Source organism: Arctopsyche grandis, chromosome 6, assembly GCF_051622035.1.
Source record: "Arctopsyche grandis isolate Sample6627 chromosome 6, ASM5162203v2, whole genome shotgun sequence".
NCBI lineage: Eukaryota > Metazoa > Arthropoda > Insecta > Trichoptera > Hydropsychidae > Arctopsyche > Arctopsyche grandis.
In genome coordinates this window covers 21,134,751-21,151,469 of record NC_135360.1, presented here as the reverse complement: position 1 = coordinate 21,151,469, position 16,719 = coordinate 21,134,751, and the positions used below count along the sequence as shown (strand labels likewise).

General features: G+C 30.8%; 1 protein-coding gene across 1 annotated transcript in view; it reads left to right on the top strand.

The window, feature by feature from the left end:
• LOC143913158 (zwei Ig domain protein zig-8-like) overlaps positions 1 to 13,216 on the top strand; it is a 92,270-nt gene extending 79,054 nt beyond the window's left edge. Inside the window, exons 7-8 of the mRNA XM_077432795.1 lie at positions 7,959 to 8,127; positions 13,036 to 13,216. Coding sequence (XP_077288921.1) covers positions 7,959 to 8,127; positions 13,036 to 13,136 — 270 coding nt within the window. The 3' untranslated portion in view covers positions 13,137 to 13,216. The remainder of the gene's footprint in view (positions 1 to 7,958; positions 8,128 to 13,035) is intronic.
• Positions 13,217 to 16,719: the final 3,503 nt, after the last annotated feature.

Genomic DNA, 16,719 nt, shown 5'->3' with positions numbered 1-16,719 from the left:
TTTCCCTATCAGTAGTTTTGTTCCTTTGTATCAAAGAATGTTCAAATGGTGATGGGTTCGCTCGTACGTGAAATTCTTTCATCATTTTTTCCAAAAAAAAATAAATAAATACACATATTCTTTTATATAGAATATGCAAAAGATATGTATGTATATATACATATATATTTTATAACCATTTATGCATATAATTTTATTTATTTTATTTAAATTGGCACACATACAGAATAAAATATAAAAAAAGAAGCAGTACTGTGAGACAAAAAATATACAAATATTAATGAAAATATTATATTCCATGTACAGTTAGCACCACATAAATCAAACAAAAAATAAAAATTACAAAAAACTACTAAAATTAATAAATAATGAATGACAATGAAGGTGAAGAAGCAAGCCAACCACAGATTTGCTTCTTCACCTTAGCCCTAAAAGTACTGAAAATGTCAGGACAATCATCCATGGTTTCGTAAAGACGGCATATAATTGCAATTGAACTATTAAATGAAGTAACTAACTTTATATACATAACTAAATCTAGTTTTCAAACCAAAATAAACCATAAAAACGCTATTATATAATGTGATAAGCTCATTGTAAAGCTTCAGTTCCAAAAACACTATTTCTGTTTGACTTAACTCACAAATTGTGATCACTTATTTTATTTCAATATGTTCAGAATCTTGGAAAAGCAGAATAAACGTATTACAGGCCACCAGTATTTTTATATTTTGAGAAACGCAAAACATTATATTAAATGTTTTGCGAAATATTTCTCGAAATGAAGAAAAGTGAACTTTGCCACTTTAAAATATAACAACTCAATTATAATGGTTGATGCGTTTGCGGTCGTTTATACCAGCACAGTTAAACAACAACACGAAAAATATTTTTTAATACGTTCTACATATACACAGTGGCGGACTGGGACTGAAATCAGTGCATGCCAGGAGTCAAAGGGGGCCCCCACCCAGGGTTAAAAAAATTTGTCCCCCCCCCCCCATATAACAAAATTTTCTTCTTTCCATCACGCTAAAAATCAAGGGCAAAAAATAAATAAAATTTTCAAAAATGGGAATAAACAAATTTAGGTACAAGAAAAATGGCAAAAGCAAAATAGATCCATAAATTACATTGTATATTTCGTTTTAATCCTTGTCATATAATGCATCATAAAATAATGTGGCATAAAAGCGGCTTTTATTTTCGGTAGAAAACAATCAGGGACGTCATTTCAGCTTTTTCTTGGGGGGGCAGGCAAATATTGGTCAAATTGAATTTTTTTTCAAAAAATCTTTTTTATATCGGAATAAAAATGGAAAATATAAAATATGAAAAAATTAAGCTTATTTCTGAAAAAATAATTATAAAAAAATATTATGTAAAAAGCCAAAAAAGCGCCGCAGGCGAAAATTTTTTTCCAAAAATCTTCACATGGTTAACAAAAATCGACCATCAAAATGTATCACTATATCAAAAAATATACGAACATTCGGAAAAATAAACGATACACATCTGTTTTTGAGACAAAATAAAGTAAAGGGGACCTTTCTAACGATTCGCTCCATGGGATGAACAATTTCTAAGAATGTTACTAATGGCATACCACTTAAAAACCAAAATATACTTGCTTCAAAATAATAAAATCTTTTTTTTTCAAAGCACATAGCAGCGATTATTTTATTAGTTACCCAAAAGTAACATATGTACATAAGAAATAAACGCAGCATTCATAGATCCATAGTATCTCATTAATCATTAAATCCATAATATTTTCGAAATTCACACTATTCCTTAATTTAGGGGGGCGAGTGCCCCCCCCCAAATTACGTCCCTGAAAACAAAAAATGCATAATATTTTCAATTAATGTTGATCGAAAATCAGGATTTTGGGGAGGGGGCCCCTATCCTATGTTTCTATATACATGGATTTGTCTAGATTAGGAATAGATTTAATATTCGGAAACTGTTTAAAATTGTGTATTTAAATCTTACTATATCGTCGAAGTATAATCAAATGTTATTTTGAAAGTATGTATGAAGTAAATTTAAATCGCTGGTTGATGATGAATCGTCCTATCAAAATTGTTTTAAGCAATTCAGTTTATATTATTCAGGGAAATTTGTTTATTCCCATTTTTATTTCAGTAGGTAGTTGTTACATAGGTATTGGTATATGCATAATATTGAGGTTGGAAATGGGCCCGGTAAAAGGGCCCACGCAAATGTTGAAACTTACATTTCGAGCCTAATAAAAAAAGTTAACCGATCCTTGGGCTGTTAAAGCAAGCATTAGTTGTTTTTGTATATCGTAAGAAATTTGTTTTGTTGAAATACCCAAACTCTAGGTCCCAAAGTGCAATATCCTATAAATTTTTACACACGTGAAATAGTTAAATTAAAAAGTTATTTAATTTTACTGAGGGCCCATATTTTCTAACGGATAGTGGGGCCCACATGCCATCGGGCATGTACGCTTGTATGGCCAGTCCGCCACTGCATATACATATACGTATATACCTATATATGTATGTATATATGGACACATTCATTTGTTCTGTAATATGTATGTGAGGTACCGAATCAGCAGCAACTGACACGATCTATTCATATTACACAACAGCACATGTCACCGACACGTATCAAGCAGAACAGATTTTCTTTGGCCGTTGTGGAAATATTTATGCATGACGTGACATTCAAACATAGTGGCGCGTGCACCCTTACTAACGAAAGTGTCGTCGGGTGCTTATGAATATTTTCAGAAATTTCAAAGTGTGATAAAATTTAATCGACGATACTACGACAGCAATATTACACTGTATCGTCACGCTTTTTCATGTATATTTAAGCCGATTCTGCCACAACAAGCATGAATGTGCCGAGAAAGAGCGGTGCTGTATAGTATGAATAGAACAAGCATTGTCTGTGCAGTGTTGTGTCGAGCAATTGACTTGATAAACGGATCTTTAACATTTTACTTAGCATTTTTTAGAAGCATATTTTTTTTAAATTCTAGTATTTTTTTTCGGCAAAGTGTTAACTGTTTTACCAAATTACATTTTTATCCAAAACATTCATTAAAATTCCAACAAACAAATACTAGATAAATAATAATTACATATTTCCAAAGTCAAATCATGTGACATTTCTTGAAAGCAGATTTTATACGCACAAAATTTGACATTGACCTATTTATAAGAAAAGCTCTTTTATATATGTATGTATGTATGTACATATATATATGAAAATAAGGATATCGAAGGTTTGAATCACGCACTTGAACCAAACAAAAAAAAACTTTGATTATAAATTTCTACGCGTATACGAAAAAGAAACCCTCCCCAATATTGGCTTCTATGTACGTGTGTGAGTATAACGCTGACGTCAGTTTTCCCGGGAAACTTCCGGGCTTTTCCAACGCGCACCGGGTAATTAACCACCATACACATACACATATACACCAAGCATACACCACTCTACACTGATGTACCTGTTTGTATTCGAACGTGTACGTGTGTATATATTTTTATTGTGAGCTTACATCTTTTGAGTCTCGCTCGTCGTTATTATATTGTCGTATCGCATTTACAGTTCATTAACTCAACGCGGGCATAATGCGCGTGTTCATCTCGAGCCATTTAACATTTTATTGTTGTTGTGTCGTTTTATTATGGCCACCCTCTCCCGAAACTGTGACGGAAGTAAAAATATCAACCGCACACACTGGCTTTAGTTGAAAAGTTGAAATTTAAAAATTTTCGCCGGAGACTTGCGTCATTGGGGGAGAATCTTAAAATCTTTACGTGTTACAGTTCAAGTTCCAGCCCCTGGGGAGAAGACCCTTGTTGTCTCAGAGGGATGCGAATCCACCCCATGGCCGAGGTTCTTGCGACCGATTACGCAATGTAAATTTTATGCAAATGCGTTTTTAAACTAGAGCCGGCTTAGTGAGCGCTTTAACAATTTCAATTTTAATTCAAAATATGTTTCAGCCGCTTCTCTCCTCCACTTCTTACAGAAATGTAAATCACCAAATCTAATTTATCGCGTATTTCTATTATATAACAAAAAAATATTTTAAATATCTACGTACATTTCCCAAAGGTAAATTATATACATATGCATGTACTTAAGTATCCGACCATTTCTCAAATATGCGAAAAGGATGTGCGCTGTAAATATCCCTTATTAAATTATTTCTTGCGATATATTCGAATTTAACCAATTTGCAATATCAAATACGAATAAATTAGAAGTTCGCAGCTTACTTTAACATTTAAAATTCAACCGTCTTGTATTTGTTACGAGGAAACTCCTTCTATCTGGTAATATTGAATTTCAAGATAATATTGTGCCTAATAATTCAGGATAACATTATTCAGTGCTCATATTAAAATAATGAATGCTTCTTAAAATCACAGAATGACGCAAAGCTGTTCTAAAAAAATCTCCATAGCCATTTTGTTAATAGGATATATGTATGTATGTACGTATGAACTGGTAGAGCTATTGCATATTGTAGAGAGGTTGTGGGTTAAAATCCCAGCCAAATACGTTGCTGACAAGATCTTGTGGTTAGTAAAATACAGATCGACCGTCTTCTGTATGAATTTACTCGTTTTTATTCTAGCTTAATTTTTGTGAAACATCAAATAAATCGATATCCTCCCCCCCAGTTTCTCGGAAATTCAAGTTATTAGCATCTCGAATTTGTTAAATCTTGTAAAAACTATGCTATCTACATAATGTATTTTTCGTAAATTTGCTGTGTATCAAAAATTTATTTATTTACAAAATCAAAAAAAAAAAAAAAATATATTTGCTGTGTATCAAAAACTAAGGCGAAGCCCTAAAAGGCAAAGGCTCAGGGAGCCCGTGGGCGAAGCCCTAGAAGGAAAAAAAATAAAAAAACATTTTTTTTTAATTTTTTTATTTTTTTTTTAATTTTTAATTTTTTTTTTTATTTTAAATGTTGACTATTAGATTAATCATGTTTAAGCGGTTTATATTATAAAGACTGAGCGAAGCCGGGTAATACAGCAAGTATACTATAAAATAAATGTGTATTTGAACTAATATTTATGTTTACAAGCCTATTTTCGTTTCACTTCGATATCGATTCAGTATCTAGATAGTCCTAAAGTCTTCCGATCGTTTTGATACTTTGCCATCTTTTATTGGTTATCAAAATGGTTTTTGAAAATATTACATACATATTAATATTCATATGTGTGTTATTATTCAATTAGGATTTATTTTTTTTTTAAATGCTTTTTATTATTACGAAATTTAAATATTTTCTCATATTTCTACTGATAATTTTCTATTTTACAATTTTTATTTAATTTTGTTTAAATAATCATAGTATTATATTATTCTAATGTTAATGTACAGCATAATAGGAAAAATAGCCCAAAAACCTACTTACAATTCTTATAATTGCTCATAATACATCTAATACATAATATTAATTAAAGACTCTATAAAGTCGATGACCTAAAGCAGATTGTATTTAGGTAATCTGTGTTTATACTGTTTTCCAGTATTCTGGAAAATACCCGGTGAGTAAACATGCGTTGAATTTTTTAGATAATGAGACAAGGGCTTTAAATGGAAGTTGTTTGATTATGATGTTATCTATTGAATCTTGCCCAGTTGCCTTTTTATTATTTAAATTACGTATTATATTTTGGATTTCACACGGATGCACCAATTTTATATTTTTAGTACAGTTAGTGGGAGTTTTTGTGATGATTTTAATGGACCGGTTGACTTTATTATGCGTTGGTATGTGATTGTAATGTTGTGTGAGTGTGTGATGTTTTTGGAAAGATTTGGATAATAGTTCTGCTTTGTCGCAATCACGCGTCACTGTGATTCCTGCATCATCTAATGGAGGAATCGAGTTTTTTGTCTTACGAATCGCTTTAGCTAATTTCCATAGAGAGCCATCACGGAGCTTAATTTTTCTAATTTTTTAGATCAAGCTTCATTTGATTTGTTTGATTCTAATTTTAATTTGATATGTGAACTTATTAATTATTGTTATTCAATTAGGAATGAAATCTGTTTTCTTCATCAAAAATTACAATAAATTATGTCAACGTTTATGCTAAATAAAAATAAAAAAACTATAAATTCTGTCGAGTATAATAGACAGTCAGATAAAATTTAAATTAATAACATGTATTTAACCTAACACCTCCGTATACATGCCTGTTTTTAGATATTATTTATGATTATACTAGGTGTATGCGTTTGTTGGGTTTTAATTTATTTATGAAATAAACATGAACAGGTGTGAAAATACACATAATAAAACAAATTTCACAGAAAATAATATGATATAATAATTTTAATATATTATATTATGCATATACATGTATAAGTACGTGTTGCGCACTTCTCAAATCCCCTAAAAAGCTGTAAAATAACATTTTGATAATCGTGAATAAATTAAATTACATTGTACGAGATTCGAACGGAATATTTTCGTGTCTTATCTTCACACAGAGAGGTATTTATAATCCGACGTGTCCCGAGATAAATTTCAATATTTGAATGGTTAATTTTTATCATATTTGCTTTTCCGTATTGGCGAAGTATTATAACGACCGCACGGGTACATTAATATTCATTTGAGCATAATTAATGCCAATCTCAAATACCGGGGGAACGGGGAAAACCTTCACCTTTTGCAAAATTTTCCCGTCGGATCATTAATTTCGTTTTCACGGGATGGATTCGGTCTCGAGCGCGCGATAATTTTGACGACCAATTAAAATCGTATGAATAATTACAATTCATTACAATTCCTGTCATCATTTTATTTCAATGGTCGACAATATAATGTTTTATGCAGTATTCCCCCGATCGATTTAATTTAAAAGCCTATTTTTCCCCGCCCAACTGTATCTGGGTTATTCGAAAATACTCCTCAGATTCTTTAAAATAAAATGTTTCTTGTAAAGCATAAATCTGTCGTCTTTGTTTATTTTGCTTTCGGGTTGTTCGTTAATTAATTAATGATTTTGCCGAGAGCGCTCACCTTTTAAGGCCGCTTGAGAGTCATTAATTAATAATTTTCTTAATGTATACATATGTATATATTTTTAATTCTTTCTTGGACATTCGTCTGTATTTTTGTGTCCTTTCAATTACATTTTATGTTAAATAATCAGTTCAATAAAGTCACATTTAAGCTCTCTCTCTATTTAATTGTATTTTCTTTTAAAAAAAACTATAAAATAATATATAATTCATTATACTTACATTAATCCAACTGAAATGTTGAAATTATGAAATAAAATACTACGATAGCTTCATCCTTTAATACTTCATGTTAGATATATGCTTGTATCAATTATGTATACTCCTATACTTCGAAGCTGACTAAATACATATACGTATGAGCCGTTATATGTATGTATGTATTTGGAAGTGGCATAAGTCCACTTTTCTTCATTTCGAGAAAAATCTCGCAAATCATGAAATATAATGATTTGGGATTAACGATATTTAAAAATACTGGTGGCCTGTAATACGTTTATTCTGCTTTTGCAAAATTCTGGACATATCGAATTAAATAAACCTAAGTGAGCAATTTGTGAATTAAGTAAAACAGAAATAATATATTTTGTAATTGAAAATTGGAATTAATCGATTTAAATATAACGGATCATATATACATATACCACTACCACTAAATTCATCAAATAGCATTATATACAATATCAAGTTATAAAAACGTAAATCATTAGTATAATAAAATAATCCCTATACGACCCAACGTCCTTCATCTACACAAATCCCCAATTTATTAGTCAATGGCGTAACATACGTTGTAATATTTACGTCGTAATTTCACCACCGACAACTTGTTTACTCGCAAGACGACCGAAGCGATACCACTATTGTTATAATAAATAAAGAAATATGTGCTTCTTTGTCAACAGGAAATAAACTACGACTCTCCCAGAGGAGGGGTGAGCGTCATAACAGAAAAAGGAGACATAACGACCTCGTACCTGCTGATTCAGAGAGCAAGAGCCCCAGACTCTGGAAAATACACTTGCAGCCCTTCGAACGCAAACCCACGCACTGTAGTTGTACACGTCCTGAATGGTAATAATATTTTTATTTATTTTTCTAAATGAAAACTTCTTGGAATTGGCAACATTGTGTTGAGATGAATTGAGACAAGCGTGTTTGTGATGACCTACTAACAGAATTGGGTCGAACTTGCGGCGCAGTCAAACTATTGCACGACAATTAAGTGTATCAACTTGATTTATAATACGTTCTATTGGAACAATATGACGTACGAGTAAACATACATAAAACAAATATTACAATATGAAGCAATTTTGATCTAAATATTTTTTGCAAACATTATTTACGCACGGAAAATGCAGGCTACATAAAAAACAGAAGGCTTCATGTATAACTTGGCAGTAAAAAATGTGATCTCAATTATCGAGAAAATGTTTTCGATTGTAATTAATACACTTAATTTTAACATTATAGTAATTTGTCCAGGGTCTAAGTAATTTCTTGATATTAAAATTGAAAGAAGTAGTTTGTAAATATATATATATATATATATATATATATATATATATATATATATATATATATATATATATTAACACTTGCCTGGTCACACGCTGATGGATAGGGAGTGACCAGGACTTTTATTTTATTTTATTTCTCCAAATATACTGAATGCAGGGTCTTCATATTTTATGTATTTCTTATCAAAATATCTATGATTCGAATTACCTCATTGTGAAATAAAAACATAATCAATATCAAAATTAATAATTACTTTCACGGGAATTCTGATGCGCATTACAGATGCGAAAAAGAGGGGGAATTCAGTACGGACCGCGCTCAACGATCAATGTGAGAATGATATCCGCCATGGAATGGTGGCTCTGCTTCAGATGTCATTTTTTACAAATTCAATTTAATACACATTAAAATGATTTTTATAGCTAATTATAATAATGAATCTCACCGATTTTGCATTATTTTAACATAAAATACACATTTTAGCGCGCTTTAGAACGCTTCGAGTCCAGCACAGTGGCTAGCGGATTTTTTTTAGCACAGTAATGCAAGTCTAAAATAAAAAAGCCACTTTTTCTGAAGAAAAAGATCTTCGATTAATTTGTTTTGCTTGTGATGACCTATGGCTGTGAAACTTGGATATTGATCGCCAAAATGTTACAAAACGTCTGACGCACTCTTAAAATATACTTAAAACACGATAAATTCTACAGTATTCTGTTTAAATTTTCTAACCGCGACATTCATATGAAATTACTTTTCATATTAATCGCCTTAGTTAGGATTTCTACGATGTATAATACATATGTATGTGCGTCTTATGATGGGCTTATGAGTAATGTATGTATGTACGTGCCACGCAAATCGAAATTAAATATTGCATATTATAGTAGTATGTTATGGGTGTAGTTTGAGGCCGTGATCAAAGTATCGCGTGTATACATATATTTATTATTCATGTGTATATAAATACATACGTACATACGTTGTGACGGGAAAACGTCTGCGTAACATACGCGTTCTTAGCTCCAATTTCGCATATCGCACGCAAATGGAATATAAATTGATCCTGCCATCAATTTCGTTCAGACTGTGATATATCTAACGTCAAACGTGTAAAATGTATAAACCTACAATAAAATTTCAGATTTTCGACGTTTCTACAGATGTACAAATTCAACAAACGTGTTCGAAATGTCGGAAGCTGCTTGTTTGAAAATTCTTCTTGATTATATAATGAAGTATGTTGAAATTTGCTATAGAGTTCATTTTTAAAACAATTCGTAATAAAAAATACATACACGAAAGTTGGACGGCCTCTCTTTTAATAACAGATAAATGCCTATAAAATTCACAGGTTTTATTCAACTTGACGATGTTGTTTGTACACAAGGATTCGAACAATTAATTTTTGACCCACTTATGCACATCGAGTCAATTTATTTCAAACTTTGCAGAGATAAATATTATAACAATACAATTTACTAGCAAAATTTGAGTTGACTTCCATCTAAAAAAATATTTTAAAAATCTTTGAATTGTTCACGAGCACATTTAGAGGCTATGGTGGAAAATGGTATCTGTTGATTGGCATATAAATTAATCAACATTGAGTACTAGTATTATAGCATGTGAATATATAATGTTTTCCAAGAGTCGAAACAAGACAAATAAAACATTTAAAACAATGTAACTTAAAATGTGTTTCGATACAATATTATTTATTTATTTAAGCTTAAGTTTGGACCATTGTGGCATTAAAGGACACCCTAATACGCCACAATGGTTGAAACCTACAGATAGATGAGAAAAATAAATATATATACAAATATGTATATAACACATACATACATATACACAGACAAAAATACATTTTTAAATAATCATAAAAAAAACAATAGCATTTTAATTATAGCAGATAAAGTAGAAATATCAAATAATAAATCACAAACTAGGGAATGTTTTGTATCTAAAACCAGCACCAAGATATAAGAACCAGCCGCAAAAACAACACATCCCTGCGAGTATATATGTATGTACATAGGTAATATAAAAATAATCATATATATAATATCGCTATTCTGTGTGAAAATGTGTCTGCGATAACGCTCCCCGTACTATAAAAGTCGTTTCGATTTAACATACATTTATTTTATTATTTTTTACATAGATATATACCAGGAAGGCTTGACAGGAAGACCCCAAGGCGCCTTCCTGGACAATTAATTACAAATAATGCAGCATTTTATTATTAATGTATTTCCAGAAGTTGAAGAACACAAAATTACATTTAATTAATTAATTAATTAATTACAGAATTAATCCATTGAGACATCTATGGATTTAAATTTTGTACATAATTTTTACAAATTATATACAAAATAAATACAGAAGATTTCTGACAACAGGAAAGATGATATTTTGCCAATTTTGAGGAACCGTTTCAACAATGATTAGATAAAATTGGCAAACTCTGCTAAGAAACGATCGATTTGGAGTCGCAAATACCCCCAAATCTAACCAGCAGTATGGCAGATTGAACTCACTGATCACTTGGTACTAAACATACGCGATACCATTCAGCCATACTGCTGGCTGTGTTTACATACATATATTTGTTATACCTATGTATATAAATACCTATGCTACGTACATACATATGTACGTTACAGTTAAAAAACTGCCAAAAAAACGTACGAATATAATAAAGAAAGAAAAAAAAATTTCTATATATGTATACTGTTTGCTACCAATGCTTCCTGTAGGAAAATAGTCACAGAGCATTTAGCGCTATCTATTGAAAATTAAATTAATTAATTCATTAATTTTTCTATTGCTGTTATACATATATTGTATGTTATGTATTGTACATATGTTCATATTTAGGTAGGTAGGTAGTTTGTTTCAATATTTTTTTCATATTAATCAATTAATTAATTATATTTTAATGGTTTTTGAAAAAAATACGACCACGCGCGGATCGAACACAGGACCGACACATTTATTTTATTTTATTTTTTATATAATAACTTAATGTGCCATAACCCATGCGATGATATTTCATCGGGCACAACACTAGTTTTATATAATAATTGTATAAAATAAAAAAAATAATATCATTTTGGTATATAAAATATTTTAAAATAAAATTGTTATCTATTTTTAAGTTTTGGATTCAGTTTCAATGTTTTATGTTTGAAAAATATGATTCATACAAATATGTACGAATAAACTCATTAAAGTTAGCGAAAAAAAATTGATTTATGTACATATTTATGTAGGTGAAAGCAACATTAAAATAACGTTGAAGTACATTTTTATAATAAAAAAAAATAATGACTACATATAATATTGTGATATTACATTCTAAAATGGAAATAACCAAATAAATTTCTCAAAAGTAATGTTTTGTTACACAAAAGTGTGTCAAAATATGTATGTGCATATTCAGTTCTATACTTAACCATTAGGCCGTAATAAGACAACAAAATATTTTACGCAGAGATTTTTCTCAAAATGTAGCATTTTTGATTTCAGTTATGTTTATTTAGATTATGCTATAGGTTTTGTCATATATAAACAACGGCAGAAATTTCACTCTTTTATCAAAAGAGATTGGGTTTCGGTGGTTTTGGTAATAAAACTCTGCTATCGATCGCGTTCAGCTCTCCGATATCAAGCAATAAATACCCGTTTTTCTAAGATTCGAGGCCAAAGAGATAGTCGGAAGCCCTTCCTTTGCCAAGAGCTGAGATAGAAAAGGACAGAGAGGGAAAATCGCGGACTAGAGGGCAATAATATTACTCGAAATTAAGGCATAAATCATCGACTCTTAGAAGGGGGCGGGGGAGCGTTACAATTTCAACGCGGGGAGCTTTTATTAAGGGGAGAGATTTCACTGTTTGCCCCCATATTGTTATTACATTGAGCCAAAAGCTCAAAATAAATTGTCTTGCTTAATTTAAGAGTAATAATATCCGAGATATGAACAGTAAATTAAACGAGAAAGACTCCAAATTTACTCTATACCATTTTTACTTAATCGATATTGAAAATGAAATATTATACTCCTGTTATTTAACAACGGTATCATTATCATAATTTTAATCATCTCAATTGAAATTTCAAAGGGAATTAATTGAAAAATCTATCATGTCTGTTTTTTATGATACTATATTATAGTCAAATTTTAGACCGGTACTTCGGCGCGTTAAAGTTGGATACATTTTTTTTTATATTGTACCTATAGTATATGTACATATGCACATACAGTTTAAATTGAAACAAAATTTGTGGTTTCAAATTTATGACTTATATTACAGACAAACATAAATGATTATGTTTATACCATATACATAATAAGTATTCAGCAGAAATACTTTAAAAAACTAATATATTGAAAATAAGAACTAGAAAACATATTATATATACTAATATTATCAATTTTCATTTAATTTGCAGGTGAACATCCAGCTGCAATGCAACACGGAGGCCAACTCAGGATCGAATATCCACTATTTGTGGTATTGTTGAGTGTGATTTTGGCATTCATGGGATGCTAGTATCCAACAACGGTCATATTTTAAAACGTCCCCAATTTTCATATCTAATAGGTTGTTTGCAACTTTGAATGCAACTAAGCAAAAGAAAAAGTTTAAAAGATATACGATACATACATACATATATAAATATGAGCATGTTAAGGTAATTGTTGCACGATAACGTCCTCTTCATTCATCCCTTTGTATATATTATATTATATTTAATATGTATATTGTGATCGATAGAGTGTTTTTAAAATTAAAAAAAAAAAATTTACTTCGTGAAAGTAATAGAAAAGTTCAAACGTTCATATTCGAAATATGGGAATCATTGAAGCAACGAAATACATATACCGATTTAATTTATTTCTTATACAAACTTACATGCATACATATGTATATCCTTGACAATTAAGGATACATAGAACAAGCTAAAATTATTATTACCATAATGAGATTTACAAATGAATAATAAATGTAAAAAGAAGAATATTTTTTTCATTGGAAAGATTTCGATCGCGCTTTAAGGAACAATTATCGTATTCACTTATGATTTATGAATGGTTATTATATATATATTTATAATTATTAAAAATTGTATAAAAGCGATGAAGTGTTTAGAAAATATTATCATTATATTAATTAGGTGATTATGAGGGGTATATTGAATTTAAAAAATAATGTAAATATTTGTATATAAATTGTGTATTAGTCAAGTAAAAAAAAAATCACTGTGAATCTTAAATATGAAAATTATTAGATATTATATGGAGTACAATTAAATTTTTATCGAAATAAATTATATGATAAATAAAATAAAGAAGAAAGCTTTCGTCAACTTATCATCAATTTTTCAGTAGTTAGATTTATTAAATAAAAATCATCATTATTTATTAATCAACTCACTATGAATAAATATTTTTTTAATTGTGAATTATTGTGATTTTTTTAAGAATAATATTATTATAACGTACGATATGATTTTATCGACTGTATATAAGCACACAATGTACCATTAATAAATTGATTAAAAATAAACTGAAAATTTTATCAATTATACTTAAGTAATATGTAATATGTACATACATATTCTTAAACACAAACATGAACCGGAAATTTTTTCAATAATTTTCCCCACTTCATCCCATACTCACATCTGAAAATTCTGTTCAGAAATCATTAATGTGTGGAATTCCGAGTATGAGCTGCTGGAATTTACGACGGAATAAACTGACCCGAAGTACATAGATGGCCACATCACATACATACATATGTATATAATACATAGATATTCATACAAGAGCTCACATTATGAAATAATAATTGCCCATAAAAATTAATTGACCGTGTACATATGTACATATAAACTGTGTAGATAAGAGAAGTGAGTGGTTTGATTGAATTAGGGTTGCAAAGTTATGTGTCGAGTGGTACACCGAGATGCAAAATTGGGTCATGGATTTTGTCAGTTGCATTGCACCGGTGCATCTCCGGCCGACTGCGGCCATGCAACAATGCATATTTCATGACTCCATAGTAAGCGCCCGCATAAAGATGTTGCCGCTTTACTTTACATAAATTGTCCTGAATCCGGAAAAGAGAGGGATACGAGCTAAACGGGGACGGATTTACAAACCAGAAAATTTTGCATTTCAACAACCCGGTTAAACAAAACGTTTTGCAGTGCACAAGATGCAGTAGTAAGTGGTTAATTTTACTTGTCCCAATTTTAAAAGACACTTCAAAGACGAAACATATAGTTCAAACAAACGATAACGAATTGAATAATGAACACTTCCAATTGTATTTTTTTGCATAGTCAAATAAAAAATGAGAAATTAAAATAAACGACTTAAACCGTCTTTATTAACATTTTTGTTTTCATTTAAAAAATATATATATACTACCATAATGTCATAGCATTATAGTATTGTTACGTACGCCGCGGATTAAGCGAATAGAATCCCAGAGACAATGTGACCTTTCAAGGGTTATCTGTTAACGGATTAACTAAGTGCTTGCACTTAGGACCAACGGATATCTGTTACCGGATTAACTAAGTGCTTGCACTTACTTCCAGGATTATATCTGGACTCTAAGTGCATTTAGGCTAAACAATGACCGTTATTATCGGTACGGGGAGACCCAATGTCGTGGGAAAACATATCCGAATACGTGACTATACAATAGGTAAACAGATTAGACGTCCTGAGAGATCTACCCTTTATAAGGCGGTACGTAGGCGATATCAGGTCATTCTGGACTGAGCACTGCAAGTGCGTGTATCTCCTTAATCATCAATAAATGCTGTGAAACGACTGTTGGCCTTTTACTTGGATCCTCCACCCACCCCTACGCAACAGTATTAAACTTATATAGTATATATTTTACCATAATGGTGGCATAAAGTAGGTAGGATGCTTGTTTGCTTGAGGTCAATTTGATGAGGACCCGTTGGAAATTGGCAACTCTATTAGAAAACAATCGACTCGACAAATATCGAAGTCTGACCAGCAGCACTGCAGAAATAATATCTCTTCAATCGAGGTTAACCCAAGACTTAAACCCGGTAACCTCTTATTGGTTAGCATTAACGCAACCACCGAGATATGACCCGTTATATTTGAAACTGGCATTAGTCTAATTTTCAGTTCCAAAAGCACTATTTCTGTTTAACTTTCTTCACATATTATTATTCCAACTTGTAATTTGATATGGCTAAGATTTTGGAAAAGCAGAAGAAACATATTACAGCCCACCAGTATTTTTAAATATTGTTAAACGCAAACCGTTATATTTGTTGTTTTTCGAGATATTTCTTGAAATGCAGAAAAGTGGACTTATGCTACTTTCAATTATAACGGCTCATATACATTGTATGTACTGCAGGCTTATGACATGACATCTGATAGCAATGCATTAAGAAAGCTTGGCCATCTATGATAATTAATTTAGACTCATATTGTTTATTAAATTACATAGTTGCTTATTAAATTCAACGAGCTGTTGCCAAAGAAATTTTATTATCAGGATTTTAAAAAGTCAAAGCGGAAGATTATGGTATATATAAAAACGAAAGGGGGGTATGTACTGCGATTATAAAATATAAATATAACAATCATCGCAAATTCATAAATACACTCATTAGTACGTGGATGAAATAAGGGGGCACCACGGGGGGTTTAAAAATGAGGGAGCAATATATAACAATAAATAATGAAGTATTACATATTGTAGACACATACTAGTCAGTGTATTCTGATTCGAGTTTTACACTCTTACTGTAACATATACATATAATATACTAGCTGTATTACCCGGCTTCGCTCGGTATTTGTAATATAAACCGCTTAAACATGACTAATTTCATAGTAAACATTTTATTGAATTTATTTGAATAGTTTTATTTTATATAAATTTATTTGAATACTCATTGACTGACACGTACAAACAAACATATATAGTAAGTCTCTTTCGAAATTATATGTATACCAGAATCCGGTGCCTGCACCCCCGCGGCTGCGCCCCATAGGGCTTCGCCCTCAGCGCCGTCGCCCCCGGGGACTTCGAATCCTTTGAATCGAAAAAAATTGAATCGGCGCCT